Source organism: Vidua macroura, chromosome 13 (assembly GCF_024509145.1).
Source record: "Vidua macroura isolate BioBank_ID:100142 chromosome 13, ASM2450914v1, whole genome shotgun sequence".
Lineage (NCBI taxonomy): Eukaryota > Metazoa > Chordata > Aves > Passeriformes > Viduidae > Vidua > Vidua macroura.
Window position 1 is genome coordinate 2,562,801 of NC_071583.1, and position 17,182 is coordinate 2,579,982.

The window sequence follows — 17,182 nt, forward strand, 5'->3', positions numbered from 1 at the left end:
GGAAGTGCAGGAAAAGACAGCACCTGAAATCAAACAAAAAATGTCAAAATACTGCTGGAAACACTGCAGGGTGTTCATGGATAGGCTGGAAGTAAAAAAAAAAAATATATATAAAATTCATTGAGTTAGTTGGTGATAAACCCTCTGGTGACTATAACCAAAAAAGCTTAAGTGCAAAAAATTATAAATCTAATTTAAAATTTGTGTTTATTTATTACCAACATCACACCAGGAAACACCTGGAATAATGTACATGATAATAGAGGCAATTCTGACGTTATAAAAAAAACATGGAGATAAAACTATGTTTATCAGAACATTTATATAGATTTCTTAATGGTTTCAGAGATGCTCCCATCCATATTTTTGTTTGCAGTGTGATCTGTGTTCTCTGTTACTTCCAAAGGGAAAACTGTGTCTCATTTTTATTACTCAGCTCTTCCACCTACATTTCTACACAATTCTTGCGCTGTGCTTCTCAGACACACAATATTTTGAGGAGGAGTTGCAAAAATTTATCACTATATACAACAAGTCTATAAGAATAAAAGAGTACCTAGTAAAATAAAACTTTTAGGAAAAGCTAAGCATTTTTTATTCCAAGAAAAGGCATTTAACAGCATACTTTTTGATGTAAAATCTGCTAAACAGCAAATTAACTGGTATCTAACTTTCTTCCTGTTGGAGTGGTTCTGTATTTCTGAATCAAAGAGAAACTTCCAGCAGTCCTTGCTGTTCTTTGCCATCACTCAGCAAAGGAGATGATTAAAATTTCATACTGGGCTTGATTTATCTAAAATTGTTGGAACTTTAAATATATGGGCTCAATCCTTATCTGACAAAGGCAGCATTAGCTGTGGTGAAATCAAAGAAAAGTGAAAAGCTCCCTGTTCCCTCCAAATCGTGGTGTAATTGCAGCAGTGATTGTCTGATAACTTTTAATTGACCTCAGGGCTCCAGGATCCATCCCCAGATGTTGATCTCATGTCCCTGGAGCCACTGAGGTTTTGCAAAAAAAAAAAAAAGAAAAAAAAATGGGAATGGTGATAAAAAAACCCCAGGGAATTTAATGAATGGGTGGGTAGAAAAAATTAAAGGTAAAATATGGATATCAAATATGAGATGGGGGAGACTTCCCAGCTCTCCTGCCTGGTGGAAGCTGCTGTCTGCTCTTTGTGGGTGTGAGGAATCCATGGGGGGACACAAGAGTCCAGGAATTTTCTAGGAAGTTGCTTAAGTATGAAACAGAAGGGTGGATGATCTGGAAAGATTTGAAATTCATGGTCTGAACCACTTGATGTTCATGTTGAGAACGGGGAGAACGAATGGGCTGGGAAATACGTGGGGGTTTGTACTCATAGGAGGAGAAGTTGCACTGGGAAAAGGAAATGAAGGGTTCCTTTCATAAAGGAAATTAAAGAAATTAAGGGTTCCTTTCCTAACACAATGTCTAGGGACAAATCAAGCCATGAAGTCCAAAAGCCAAGCTGATAACCAGTGGTGGCACTTTCCAGGGAAGGCTGTGGTGGGAGCAGTTAAAATCTCTTCAATAAATATTCTCTAAGCATTTCATAGGACACAATTTTCTTTCATGCCTCGCATGAATGATTTATTTTTTATATATAATTTTCCTTCACCTCAACCATTACTTTCCCCATTATTCTCTGAAGAAAGACAATGCCTTTTTTTTTTTTTTTTTTCCCTAGACTCCCAGCTTTTCCTCTTATCCAACTTGGATTTCCAGATCCTCGGGGCAACAAGTTATATTTTAAGTGATGAATCCATAGTTACCAAATAAACAAAAAATCCTCTATACCAGGGTTTTATTAAGTGACTCTTGTAAAGTATTGGAGCTGTTTCTCTAAACAAACACCATAAATATGCACATGAAATGCTGGAATTAGAAAAGGGAAGGATGTTGCTCTTCTGCTTTCCAAGCATTTATTAATGTATGGGAAATTTTATGTACAGATGCTCAGTGCTTCCATTCTCCCATTTTTCACAGCAGTTCTGTGGATTCAGAATTAATTCTGTATATTTTTAAATACTTTGGGGAGGATTTTCAATTATTTTGTTTCCCTGTGTTAATTTTCTCTACAGCAAAGCAGCAAAAATATTTTTCCTTCATTCCTCAAATTTACTCTAAACTTTGTATATTCTTGCTGTGAGCACTCAACACATTTTTAGGGGTTATTTCTGGTGGTGCAGTGACTAAAACACAATTCAAAGAGTCACAGTGAGACAGTATTTCCCCAAGGTTGACTTCACCTGTAGTATGGCAGTGGATATCCTTTAGCTGTGCAGTTCAGGAGGATCTCTGGATTTGCTGAGCCCATGGAATAAGTAATATCATATGGCTCTTGGATAAAAATAGGCCCATGAAGGGTTTCTTCCCCTGTGAAAGAAAAACAATAATTTCAGATTAGATGTCTTTAGTATGTCCTTCCACATAAAATTGTCCTTTGGAGTCCTTTGCTTTCAGCTGCGAGTTAAGGTCTGCTGTTACATCCACCAGAGAATCCACCTCCAGACACTGGACTGTTAAGGAGGAAATATTTCAAAGCTGATTGATAATAAAATCGCAGAGCTCAGCTGCTGCTGATTTATTCTGCAGGTGACAGTGAAGCTGCTTTGCATGTTTCCCATGGAAGCTCCCTGGCCAACTCTTACACGTGCCCATGCACCTCATCCTGGTGCTGTGCAGCAGGACTGGCAGCAGGAAAGGATGGAATTGTGGAATTGTGGTTCTGGGTTTGGTCTTCCCTGCTCACAGCACAGTCTCAGGGAATCACTCACCTCCTTCTCCTCTAACCCTTCCCATCCCTTGAGATATTATTTCTGTCTACTTTATGTATGCTTTTTTTATACTGGCCTGGGTTTAGGGTTGTTGATGGGGTTTTTGCTTGCTTGTTTATTGGTGTTTTGGGGTTTTTTCCCTTCTCGTTTTCAATCCTTTTAAAGAAGGAGTAGCATTACATAATCAACCCTCATTTCACATCCAAAATGAAATGATTAATTGCAAGGCAAATCAGAATTATTTCTATATTTCATGGTGATCTTCCTTGTTCTGGGGAGCAGGGGAGATTTGTTCAGCAAACCACGAGGGCAAGGCAGAGCAGCTCTCTTAAATAATCTTTGTTTCTTGTCCTGCCACTCTTCTGGGCTTAGTCCCTTGACAAATTTGAAGGATTCTTTTTTCACTGTTTCTACAATTGACCCTTTGACTTGTCTTTTCTTTGGGAGGAATTTGCTTCCCTTCTGGGTTCATTTCCTCAGTCCTTCTCGTTACCTTCCCAGAACTGCCAGGGAGAAGTTTTTCTGAAGCCACAAAATGACCCAGGGATCATCGTTCTGCATTTTAAATCCCTGTACTCGCCTGGGCCAGTGGTGAACTACCTGATGTACATAAAAACCCCTACTTCACCTCATAAAAATGTAAATATTTTGGTAAACCCGGGATTAATTTCCCATGTTTTTCCCTAAATGGAATTTAGACTCATTTGTCATTTGCAGACTCTTGAATAACTTAATTTTATATCCCCTTGCCATGCCCTTAATGTGTAGAATAAGGACACAATATTTAACAGCTCCTTTCCAGTGGACATGTCACAGTCCCTGTCACAAAAATACCACCCATGAATTTTAGTAAAGGCAGCTTCTTGCTGTTGTTTTGTTCTTTCTTTAATATCCTTTCCTCACTGGCTGATCTGCAGCAGAGAATAACATCAAATTTGTGAGAAATGGTGTGCACTCTCAGAGCCAATGGTGTCCTAGAAGTCCATCTCTTATTTATAGAAAAGGTCAGGCTGGTCATTTCTAATTTCCTGATGCATCCTTTTGTGTTTCCTATAGAGAATGGCCATATATTTGTTCTCCATCCTCCAGGTTCAACACAATCACCATGATTTCTCCAGAGATACACATGACAAATGCATTTTCGTGGGGCTGTTTGCTTTTGTTAAGGTTTAAATAGTTCAGATTTTTTTAAAAAACATTGATTGGAATATGAATATTCGATTAAATGTATCATTTCTATACATAACAATTGTGTGTGAATCCTCATCATAGTGCTTGAAAGTAAATATAAACTCTTGTTATGGAATGTTTGATAAGAACTTAAAATGTATTTCTTTATGATGCCAAATCAGTTTGATCAACATAAAAACCATAATTATGCCAGCCTGAATTCAAAGCTAAAGCAGGAAAATGAATCATCATTCCTTCATTCATTACATGATATTGTCTTCAGCCAATCCAGGCGTTTACACAGTGCTAATGGAAGAGGAGGAACCCTGATTTTTCCATAATTATGGAAGAAGAAAAGGTGTCCCAGTGCTTCCAGTCACTGCTTTATGGGCAAAAAAGGTGGCTATGTCACACCCTGATATTCCTGTCAAGTGAAGTTCAAGAGGTTTTACTCAGCCATGATAAATATTTCTATATTTATGCTCTTCCTCATCCAGACAGGGAGAAAGAACAAATCTGGAGTTCACACTTAATCAACTTAATTTCCAGCCAAATCCTGCTCCCTTTTCTTTCCTGCTTCTGACTCTGGCTGGATTCATATTCAGCTCCTTGTGAGGTCTCTGCCCAGCTGGAAATGCAAAGGAGAACATTCCAAGAGCAGTTTAGGCTGGCCCAGGCCCAGGCTGTAATGTGAGTATGGATAACTCTCTAGGCCAGTACTGTAAATTAGCTGACTCTTATCCCTTTGCTACACAGATCTTCCTTCCCATTAGGATTTTTTGCAATCACTCCAAGCTGCTTGGTGAAAGCAGATAAAATCTGTTTGATGAAATTGAGATTGCCCCAGAAACATCATGATCTATTTGCAGGGAGAGGTTTTTAGGTTTGCCTGGGAGAATCAGCTCCGAGGAGCCAAACTCCAGAGGATTCACTGCTCCAGGACCAGGAATGGGGAATTCTGGTGGACTGGAAGCACAAAGAAACTGTGGCTGCCCCGTCCCTGGAAGTGTCCAAGGCCAGGTTGGACAAGATTTGGAGCAGCCTGGGATAGTGCAAGGTGTCCCTGTGGGGTAAAAGTGAATGAGTTTCAGTGTCCCTTCCAACCCAAACCATTCCATGATTCTGGATGTACCATATCAGCAAATCCTTATGGAAGATCATAAGGAGAAGCTTCTAAATGCAAAACTACCATAATTCACATAAGCAAAGCAGATAAGGAGGAATTTATCCAGGCTATTAAGTTCCAGGAAGGCTGTAAATTCCAGGGGTAGTGAGTTTCTAATGAATCTTTCCTAATGTGCCTTAGATAGAGCTTCATATCTGATCCAAAACATTAATATGACTTTATGGGCCAAAGCTGACACCTGATTAAGAGGCGTCTTTTAAATCAGTGTGATAGTAAAACACCTGTCAGCTCCAGCAAAAAGGATGGGACAGGTGAATTAGACCCTTCCCCCTTCTAAAGACAGCAGAAAAACTATGAAAAATCCAACTTATTCAAAATGTATTTAATTTTTCAGCTGAAGGTATGGGTAATTTGTAAATGGAAGACAGGGAGTTTATGGGGTGCACAGATTTTTAAATGCCATGGAGGGTTTCCCTGCAAAGAGCACTGGGGTTTTTGATTGAATCTTGTCAGAAGCAGAATGAAATTGTTATTTCCCTCCTCAAAGGCCTGGACCAGGGAGCTCAAGGACTTCAAAAGGAGCCTGACAGATGCAAAACGAGGGGTACTGGATGAGACACTGCTTGATACCACCTAAAATAACACACATCTCTTCAAGGAGTCGGATTTTTACACTGGGAGAGAAGATGGGAAAAGATGAAGCAGAAAAATGGCCATGAAAATGTTGTGTGGAAAAAAAAACAACTTGTCAGGAGCACAGGCAGGATTCCCTCTGTCCCTCCCAGTGCCCCCCAGCTCTCTGAGAGTGAAGCAGCGACACACAGAAAGGCAGATTAGATCTTGCAGGTTTGAGCAGGAGGAAGCAACCTAAGACCTGCAGGATTTTCCCCAAGGGCCTTCAACTTTCATGTGTTTTCTCCCTTCAGATATTGATGTACAGAGCTCCAGAGACACAGGGCTCCTTTCAAGTCTCAGCTGCTATTGAAAGAGTCAAATTGGGAGTGTTGGTGGAATTCCACAGTGTCTCTGCTAGCAGACACCAAACCAGGGAGACATTTAGCTCCCTGTGATGCTGGGAGAAGGGGAGGCAGTGAGGAGGCACACGGGGGGAAGTCCTGGCACTGCTGAAGGCAGAACAATTCTCAGTAATGACGGGAAATTTGGCACTCAAGCCCAGGGTTTATAAATGGAACTGTCTTTAAGATGACAGCCAAGAGTGCGAGGCATCTCTTGCACAGAATCATGGATTCACTGCAGCTGGAAAAGACTTCCAAAGCAACAGATCCAGCACCATCACTGTGGCAGGCACATTCTTCTCTCTCTCAGGATTTTTCATAGAGGAGCACAGAGAGACAAAAAAGAAAACAATTTCTATTCCTGCTCCTTGTTTTCCCATGTGAATGTGTTTGGAGAATTGTTTACCTGGGGTGATTGCTTGGTTGGATTCTGGTGAGGATTGTTTGAGCCTGGTGGCCAATCCAACCCAATCCAATCCAATCCAATCCAATCCAATCCAACCCAATCCAATCCAATCCAACCCAATCCAAACCAATCCAATCCAATCCAACCCACCTGTGGCTGGGCTCTCAGAGAGGGTCACGAGTTGCGTGTGGGTTAGATCTGGTTAGAACAATAGGTTTGTAGTTTTAATATCTCCTTTAAATAGTATATTAATGTATGATAACATCGTTATAATAAAGAAATCATTCAGCCTTCTGAGCTGGAGTCAGACATCAGCATTTCCTCCCACTGGCTTCACCTGCATTTACAATACATCACCACTCAACCATGTCCTCAGCTGCCACATCCACGCTTTTTTTGAACACTTCTGGTGGTGGTGATGCCACCACTGCCCTGGGCAGCCTGTTCCAATACTTTAGAACCCTTTCCATAAAGAAATTTCCTCTAATAGCCAATCTAAACCTCCCCTGTCTCAACTTGAGGCCATTTCATCTGGGAGACAGTGGGAAAATTGTGCCCCTGCCCTGAGATTTGAAAAATAACGAGGGCAAGCAGATGAAAGGAGGCACAGCTGGAATCTGGCATTTCCCAGGAGCTGGCACTCCAAGTGCCCCTTCCTTTGTCCCCTCTTCCCATGTGTGATGGATGGAAGTTGCCTGTGGCTCACTCGGAGAACCTCACTCTTGATTTCAGTTTGGAGATAAAAATTTTATTTAATCAGGGCTCCTCCAGCCCTAAATGGCACAAAAATTTGAAATGTTTTCAGTAAGTCGATTCTGCATCCTGTCAATTTTTTCCTTGAGAAATGAGTCAAATATTCCAATATTTTTTTCTGTTATTTAAACAGGATCTCTATGGTGGGGCAGGTAGGGTGAGCTGAGGCCGGTGTAGCAAAAAACATGCTCAGGTTATGGACTGACTGCACATTTTCCTTGGGTGTGAAAACAAACAATCAAGCCATAAGATACAGATTTAATTCCTAATATAACTGTTATTGTCAGAACCTAGCATAGAAAATTAGGGTGTAATATATCACACGTGATAATTAAGGAAGTATTATGCAAAAACTGTCATAGTCATGAGAATTATGAGCCTTTTTCAATGAAATATATATGTAGTGACAAAAGATTTTGTCAAAATGTGATACTCCCAACATTTTTTAAAAGTTCTGTAATAACCAGGATTGCTTCAACACTTTCTAGGAATATATTTGGGTAGCAGCAAATTTATTATCCATCTAACAGATACACACATTCTGATTCCAAAATAATTTAGGATGGATCCCTAAATGCCAAAATATGACATTTTCTCCTGGTATCACCCCGAGCACAACAATCAAACCTCAGATTTACAGGATAGCGTGTTCCATACAAACCCCCAAATATTCCCTAAAGATTCCAGACCAGGAGTTCACGTTGCAGAGAAGGAAAATTGCTCCTAATGGATGGGTTGTGGAGAGCATTCAGTGGAGCTGCACTGATTTAAGCTTTCGACTGGAGATGAGCACAGATTTATGAACAATTCATTGTGGGGATGTGTGGAAAGGTGCTCCAGGAGCGGGGCTATAAATACACAATGTGTCACCTGTATTAATAATGGAATCTTTTACTGAAAAATAAACAAACATGTGAGCAACAGTGCTGAAATTCCTACCTGGGCCTGACTTTTTTTGGCTGCATGAAAAGATCTCCCAGTGACTTTGTGCTATTGTGGGAGATGCAGACAAGTGAAAGAAGAGGTGAAAATCACCTTTTCATTAGTGTGGGTGATTGGTTTCATGTCATGAACTTGGGCATGTCCTTCAGATGGAGAACTCTGGTGGAACAGACATCTAATTATGGAGACAAATATCCCTGATGAAGTTGGAGGGATGTGCCTTTCTGATGGATACTAATCCTGACGTGCCCCCTTCTCAATGAAATTTCATCAGTTTTTTGTGTTACTGGGCAAGATGAATAAATAATAATGAACCTTTTCCAAACGAGTGCGTGAGCATTTTGTTCACTGTAATTTCAGTTCTGAGGGAGCCCCAGATTCAATGACAGATTCTGTTTGCTGCATTGTGCTCCTGTAATATTCATTTGGCACTGTTGCCAAACTGACTGAAGGCTTAATTCAATAATTTATGCTACAGGAGAAGATAACAGCTATATCATTTAATATCCTGCCACTTAAAGAAAGCCAGCACTTTGCTTCTCTCTAACTTTTCTCTGTTTAAAATGTAACTGTGCTTTGCTCTCTTAGAGGATGGGGAGTAATTAAGCTCAGATGATTTTTGTCATTGGAATTCTGTGGGATGACTCCCAAATTCCATTGATAGATGCCCTGTCAATGCCTTATTAATGTGAGTCAAATGTTGACTTGAATAAGCACATAAGAACATGAGAAACTGCAGTTCTGCTTACACAGAAAATGAGGGAAAAAAATAAAGGAGTTTGGAGAAATTTCAGACTCACTTGAGTCTTTGCAGCTCTTCACTCCCACCCAGGGGCTCTGGAGACAGAGAGGGACAAAGGACAATTGCTGCACTCAAAGATCCAGCCAGGAGTGAAATCATGGAAAAGGCTGGTTTGCAAATAGCTTGAATTTACTAAAGCAAGCAGTGATTCATCTTTGTTTCCACAGGCCACCCTTGGTAAATCCCACTTATGCTCAACAGGAAACTTGTTGTAATGTGAAGCTCTATTTTGGTTCTGCAGCACTGAGAGTCTCAGACCTTGTAGAAATCCAGATACAATCTCCATTCTACAGCACTATAATGCAGGTGGGTGTTTAAGCTCCTTGTAAAAGTTATTTAAATTTGGTTTATTTATTTTGAATTACTGGAACAAAATGGCTCCTTCCCAATGCTTGTTTTTCTCACTAGTAAGGGGCATGAATTAAACCAGTCAGGAATTAGCTGTAAAACCATGACATCAGTGATGATTTTATATATAGATCACAAGGTTTATATCCTGGGATAACACTTAGAAATAATTGAGAGCATGAAGATAATAGAAAAACACGTGGAGACCATTTATTTTTGCAGCCCAAATTACTGCCACGGCAAAAATTCCTCAGGACACAGAAAGATCTGATATAGAAATTTCAGGCTGCCACCTACTTCTTGCTTTCAGATGATTGATAACTCAGGAAGAAAATCTTGGGATATAAATCATCTCAAGCAATGATCCAGGCAAGATTTAAAAACTCTTTATTTTCTTACATATAATTGAAGAGGAATGCAAGGGATATTTAAAATGTTTTAAACCTAAGGCAGGGCCTGATTTAAATTAGGTGATTCAGGGAGGATATTATAAAAATATTTATTGTATTGACTGACTGATAAGCATGCATTTGTCATCACAGTACTGGCATCTATTTGAAGGATCAGAGCTAAATTTGGGACTTAAACTTTTAGGAAAAAAATGGTCTTTCTTAACCAAAAATCAGATTAGAAAATTGACAGTTGGCCAGTGAAGATCTACCTGAGATAGATCAGACCTCGTGTGGCTTTTTTGAGGCTGTTTGGGTAAGATGAATTTTCCTGGCCAGCAGCACTTGCAGATGTGCCTCGTCTTGAGAATATTTATGTTTAATTCTTATTTTGGCATCCTGGCAAAAAAAAAAAAAAAAAAATAAAACAAAAACCAAAAAAACATCTCAACTATCATGAGTAGCAGAAGGAAAATAGAGATTTAAATAGCAAAATGTGGTTGGGATTTCACTGGACATGGTTTTCTCCTTTGACTCCTCCTGCATTCCAGAAACCGGCTGAAAACAGGGAGGTGCAATCACTCCCCAGGAAAAGGCAGCATCATCCTCTGTTGTGGAAAATATCAGGCAAGGAAAATATAATTAGCATTGAATATTCTGTTATTGTGTCTAGCACGCTGAAAGCTCCCAGGCACTTTCAAAATAAATAGAATAAACAGAGATGAATGAAACTGAACTCTGCTAAATATCATCAATGAGGATCTGCTTTATTACTGGCAATTAAGAAGGGAAAGTCAAAACACAAGCTCTCATTATCACTCATTGATTAAAACCCAGTTAGAACATTGCAATCCCAACCAGCCCACTGCTCTGCTCATTCTGCATTTCAGCACAGAAAACAGCACAATATTTCAGAAATAATTAGAAACACAGAGTTAGTGATCAGCCTTAATGTTCCCCAATAAAATTGCCAAAGCAAATGATTATGGATTGGCCAAAAGACACTATTTGAAGCCATCATCTTTTGTAGCTGTTTAATACCTTCATGATGATCTTTTTTTTTTTCTTTTTTTTCCTGAGCGAACGCAAATGAAATTAAAATCATTCCAGTAATGGCACCCTGGAATTAGCAGAAGTCACAAGCATAACTTTGCAAATGCTCTCTTTTGGGGAAATGACTGCCAGCCATTGAGTTGCTCAGGCAATTTTTGTCTCTACTCTCTATTTTAGAGGAGCTAATATCAACATTTTTGGCGTAGAGCAAGCTGGGAATGTCTCACTGTCTAAATCACCGTGCTTTTCCATTCAAGGAAAAATGACCTTTATCTGATGTGTTCTCTGAAAAAAAAAAAAAAAAAAAAAGAAAAGAAAAGAAAGAAATGACAGCATAAACAACAAAACAAAACCCAGCTGAAAGGAGGGGGGAAATGCAGGCTGATAGGGCTGCACTGAAATTCTGCCTTGGAGCAGAGCTGGGAAGGGAAGGGTCAGCAGGAAGGGCTGTGAGCCAGGGACACGTGAGGTGGAAATGCTTCTGGCCCTGTCAGCAGGCTGAAAATCCAGGGAAAACTGGAAATTATCCTGTTTAGACACTGCCTGTCCCCTCCTGATGTCTGTATTTGACACCATTTTGAAGCTGCACAGAAACAGCAGCAGCCCAAAACTGGGGTTTGAGGTGTCCCTTCCCAGGGCTCTCACCCTGGAGAGGAGCCTGGAAAACATGGAATGCCAGGCCACGGGAAGGGTTTGCACCATTTGTCCTCCTGTGCCTCCTGTGCAAGTTTCCAGAGGGAAACCAGAACCTGAAATGCTTTTCATGAGCAGATATGAAAAATTCCCTAACTCTGGCCAGTGCCAGTTCAGCTGCTCCATCACCCTCTCCCCTCCTCCCTTTTTTCTCTATTTTCTTTATTTGTTAAAATCCAAACAGGATAGGAAACAGGAATGATTTATTATTTTAAAAAATACTATTTTCATCAACTTTTACAAGTTGTAATTTCCAATCAAGCCTTCACCTACTCTATTTTTCACAAACCCGTTTATTATTTCTGAAACCCGTTTTTTTCCAGCTGGGATTTACATTGATCCCTCTACACTTTGGGTTCTACCCTTGCCCATTATTTCACTTCAACTCACAGGTCTTTAAGAAACTCTAAAAAATTAATTTATGTCCTTTTCCCACCTGGAAACATTCATAAAGAACACAAGTGCAGGAGAAAAACTGAGTCCAGATTTAGGACTTCTCAGTCCATTGAGTTCTCTGTGATTTTGTAGAATTTTGCTGCTTGGGCTGGAAACAGAAATAAAAATCAGACAATCTACAGTAGGAATAGCCTGATGGGAGCTTTAGCACCGGGCCAATAATGAAATGCAGGGAAAACATTTCATATCTATTACTTTGGGGTAATTTTTCTCTAATCCAAAAATCACAAAACTGCTGTAATTCTGCGGAAATCTCGCATACTTGGCTGGCATATTTTCCCCAGCTCTAGTAGGAACTGATAACAGGCTGCTGAATTACTGCTTAATAAACCACTAAATGAGTGCCATCCAAGATAACGGGGCATTAAATGACGGCTATTCAGGGAAAAAGTAAAAGTGCAGAGAGAAATGCAAGAGGATTCTTTGCATAGAGGGAAATTGGATTAGTCATCTCATCTCTGCCAGTGGTGTAATTCAAACTGCAGCAGACTGGGGAGAAAAAAAAATGGAAAGTGTTTTGACGCCAAAGAAAGGAGGACACTCAATGTAGGGGCAGCTTGTCATCGCTTGAGCTGGGACAGAGTGTTAAAATTGTGGGGGTAATGTGAGCAGTGAAACGTAATAAATGCAAAGACAAAATGAAATGAAATGCAAAGATGAAATCCAAAAAGTGAAAATAATATATGGGTGAGATTATAAAACAAAATAAAACAAGAGATATAGAGGTGTTGGAGAATTTCAGGATGTGAAGACAAAAAGGGCAAGTGTTGAATTCGGGCTGGATCACAGAATCATTGAAGTCCACAATGGTTTGGGTTGGAAGGACCTTAAATCCCATCCTGTTCCACCCCTGCCATGGGCAGGGACACCTTCCACTATCCCAGGCTGCTCCAAGCCCAGCCTGGCCTTGGGATGGGCAGCCAGCACTTCCCTTTTCCCCTGATTTCTGTGGGATTCAGAGTGGAAGTCCTTCCCTAAGGATCAAACCCCGATCACACCGCAGAGGTGTGTGAGGAGCTGCCCTGTCCCTGCCATCCATCACAGCCTGGTGCCATCCATCTCCAGCAGAACCTGTCCCACAAGGCTGCTGGGAGCACATTTGCTTGACTTGTGGTGCTTGGGAAATTGTATCCTCCTGACTGATGGTCGCCGTGCCCGCGGTGCAGCATCACCAGCAGAGTTATGACAGACCTGCTCAAGGCCATATTTCTGGGCAGTGACATAATCAATGATGGATTCAGCTCTAATTTCAGGAGATTTAGACTGCAGAGTTTCAAAGCAAAGAGAGGAGGGTGCTCCATGTTCCCTCTCCTCAATAATTGCACCCGACTGAATTTACAACACGTCCTATTTCACCACATTCATTTTCTGTGTGCCTGCGTTTTCACATCCCTAATATCTTGAAAACTATGCAGACATCTGGGTAAAATGCCAGTGCAATACAATAAATGTTTGTTTGATTATTTTGACTTGAGTGGACATCCACCTTTGGGCTGACAACAATTCTCTTGTCTCGATTTCTCCTATAAATTAGTTGTGTATATGCACAAGCATTTTACACATATCCAACTGGGAGAGAAATCTTGATTCAGGTTTGGTTTCCTTAAAGTTTGCATGAATTTCTGTTGAATCACAGGTTTTTATCCAAAACTCTTAACCCAAGTTATTTCAAGGCACAAAATATGAATCAAGCTAGATTCTGTTCATAGGATTTTGTTCTTTTCCATACAAATTCTCAGTGCTCACCTTTCAGGTCACTCTTAATCTGTAAATATTTTTTTTTCATAGAAAACTTGGGCATTTTTCTGGGAAGGAGAGGTTTAATAATACGTAGATATTTCTGCTCTCTAAATCTCACTGTGCACGCTTAGTTTTATGTGATTATTTTTAGATTCTCTGAAGAAAAGACATTGTTGTTCCCTGCCAGTGAGCACTGAAAGTCAGTACCAACACTGGCAATAAAACCACTTTAATTTGCAGTCAGACTGGTGGGATATTAATGAGGTTTACCTTTCTTTAAGGCAAATTTGTGGAGTACATGTGCAGCACCATTTTAATTGCAACACCACACATAATTTTGTGTATCGCCAACTTATCTCCTGGAGAGGCTGGGGGTTAATTGAGTGAATAAAATAAATGTAGACTAATTAGGAAATGACAAGTTATAGCTGATAAGGTCACTTGTCAGGCAAATATGAATTCAATATCTATTGCATAAATTGTTACATTTTGTCTGGCCTAGAGCAAACTATTTGTGTTTTGCAAACTTACAAATGTACAAGGAAGACACAGAGAAAAGTCTTTTATTCCTGCCATATTCAGTGTAAATCAGAATAAATCTAAATAGAAACAGAAGTTGGAGGTATCACGTTATATTCTGATTTAAGCTGCATTATACCATCCGTGATTTTTGTAGCTATAGCCTAATATGACTGAAATATGAATCTGATTAATGCTCAATAAATTAGTGGAGATTAACCCCTACAGTTTTGTTGACATTGTATTGATACCCATTTTTTTTTAAGCTGTAGGAAAAGTAATAAATCATCAAAACCGATTTGGCATAAGTGTATAAAGTGAGACAATGTTAGAGGATGAAGAAATTGCATTCCATAAATCACATTGGGGCTGGGGGGAAAGGCCTTCTGAGCACGTGAGCCAAAGTTTGGATAGATTTTACTCTAAAGCACTCTAAATTTTCCAGGGTGAGCTCAGGGCACTGAGATGGAGACTCTCCCAAGGCTTGGGAGGGAGGGGGGGCAGCCTGGGCACCTGCTGGGCAGGGAAACCAAACAAACCCAGCCTGGCCAAGGGCACCCAGCAGTGCCACAGAGGAGAAGCCAGTCCCGAGCTCTCATTTTCTAACAGGCTGCTCTCTCCCCAGACAGTTCTCCCAAATGATAACGAGCTTTGCATCTGCTTTTAAAGAAATTCTGTGGCAAAAAAACCTACCCAGACTGGAGATCAGCACACAGAAATAACCTCCCATGGAAATAACCTTCCATTGGCTTTGGAATGATGCTGGGCTGGTGCCTGAATCCCTGCTTGCCTCAGAGCTTTCCTCCCTGGGGTGCAGGGATGCTGCTGGTGGGCAGGCCCTGGCACAGGTGCCCAGAGCAGCTCTGGCTGCCCCTGGATCCCTGGCAGTGCCCCAGGCCCCAGGCTGGATGGGGCTGGGAGCAGCCTGGGACAGTGGAAGGTGTCCCTGCCATGGCAGGGAGTGACTCTGGAGGGGCTTTTTGGTCCTTACCAACCAAACCATTCCATCTCTCTGTGATCCCATGACAAAAGAAAGGTGAGGCTGCTGCCTGTGTGCACAGGTTTGTTTGCAGAACAGCTCCAGCACAAATATCTGCACCTTCCTTGCACCTTTTTTTACACTCCCCTAAAATGGCTGCAGAAAGAATTGCACAGAAATAAACCCTTTCTTCCTGCTTTTCCTCAAACTGCTGCAATATTCAGGAGATGTCAGAGGTTCTGTCACTGAGAGAGAGTCCTGCTAATGCCAGGCACACACCAGGAAGCCCCCTGGCCATTAATGTGAGTTTTCACTCATGACTCAAGCATGACCTTTGTGTGTCTTCTGTTTGTTTTGGCAGCCAAAGTGAGCAAAGTTCCCCGGCAAATAACGAAGTGATGCTGCTGCTTCAGAGGAAAGATTGCCCCAGCAAACAGTGTGACAGATCTGATCTCACAGCTGTTTTGTGCAGAGAAGACAATTTAAAGCCACAGCGATTTCCTTGCTGATACCTTGAAGAGTTGGAATTTTTCAGTCATCTTTCACCTTTCCCTCAGAACCCTCCTTCCTTCTATTGTGTTTGGAAGCATTGAGGACAATTATTCTGTTTCTAAGGAGCTCCAGGGCTGCAGTGAAAGGTGCATTTGTCATTACAAATATCTTTGTCCACGAGAACTTTTCATTCCCACCAAGAGCAGCTCCCACCATGGCAAAGCTCGAAGGAGTTTGATTAAAAGACCTGACTTCTGAGTGGAATTGAGTGAGTTACAGGTAATTAGAGCAGGCTGAAAAGCGGGACGATGATGTTTGGAGTGAAACAATGTCACACACAGTGCCTTAATTAGCAGCAAAAGTGATTTAGCAAAGTAATATTCTAATTCCAATCCAATTGCTACAAATTATTAATAACAATAAGCATGGAATAACCGAGATCCACTAACAATGAGATACAATAGCTGTCACAGGAAAACACAGGGCCTCTCTCATAATGAGATTGTAATTAGAATAGAAAATAAAGCAGATATTAATATTGAGCACAGGACAAAATACTGGTTATGCTATAACCAGAAGGGGGAAAAGTGCTACTGCTAAAATTCTGCAAGGGTCTAAAAATCAAATATATCAAAATAAAGTTTATAAATTTTCCTTTTGCTGCAAACCAGGAGGGAATTTAGGCAGTGTCTGACCCATAGGACAAGGACTGGCAGCTCTGGGTGGACTTGGCACACAAGGGGAAGCAGAGACCCAGGGAAATGGGGGCTGCAGGTCCCCTCTGTGCCTGAACTCTGCCTCCACACTCAAAATTTGCCCTCTTGCTCCCCTCTCACCTCCTGCAAGTTATGGAGCTTTATCTGCCTTTGGATGTTAATGGTGATAACTGTGCCAGCAACCACAGCAATTGCTGAGATAAATCCTCACATGGTGCATGTGGGGCTGCTCCTCCAGTGCCTGGAACTGTGCAATTCCATGGCAATGAAACACTGCTTTTAATTTTTAACTCTTTTTAAAGAGTTTAATCCTAAATATGAATGGAGTAATGGAGAAAAGGGGTGTTCTGGAGGGTGAAAAACAAGCGCAAGGTAAATAAAAATAATCCATTCACATTATCACTGGCTGGCTCAGGACTAAAATCCAGCCTCCTGGGAAATGTGTGGTTTTCACTGTTTTGGGAGCTACAACAGGGAAAACGTTGGGATCTGAATATCACAAGAGCAATGGAAGGAGTGCTTTCCACACGGCCCAGCTGTGGCAGCTTCAGCCAGCAGCTCAGAGCTCCCCCAGACATTTCCACCCATCCAGCTGGAATAATCCATCCCTATTTCCCTCCGACTGTCCCAGGCCTGCCACACTCCACAAGCAATTTTTTGTGGCAATCACAAGATTTCTTCCTGCAGACAGGGATGAAAAAACACCTCCCAAGCCCAAGAGGTTTATTTTTGTAATGTAGGCACCATAACCACAGCCTAAATCATCCTGAGGGGTTGGAAATGACT

The 17,182-nt window shown here is 41.0% G+C and overlaps 1 protein-coding gene across 1 annotated transcript in view; it reads right to left on the reverse strand.

The window, feature by feature from the left end:
• LOC128814001 (contactin-6-like) overlaps positions 1-17,182 on the reverse strand; it is a 125,554-nt gene that overhangs the window by 79,004 nt on the left and 29,368 nt on the right. The window contains exon 3 of the mRNA XM_053989503.1: positions 2,269-2,395. Within this exon, the coding sequence (XP_053845478.1) occupies positions 2,269-2,395 (127 nt within the window). The remainder of the gene's footprint in view (positions 1-2,268; positions 2,396-17,182) is intronic.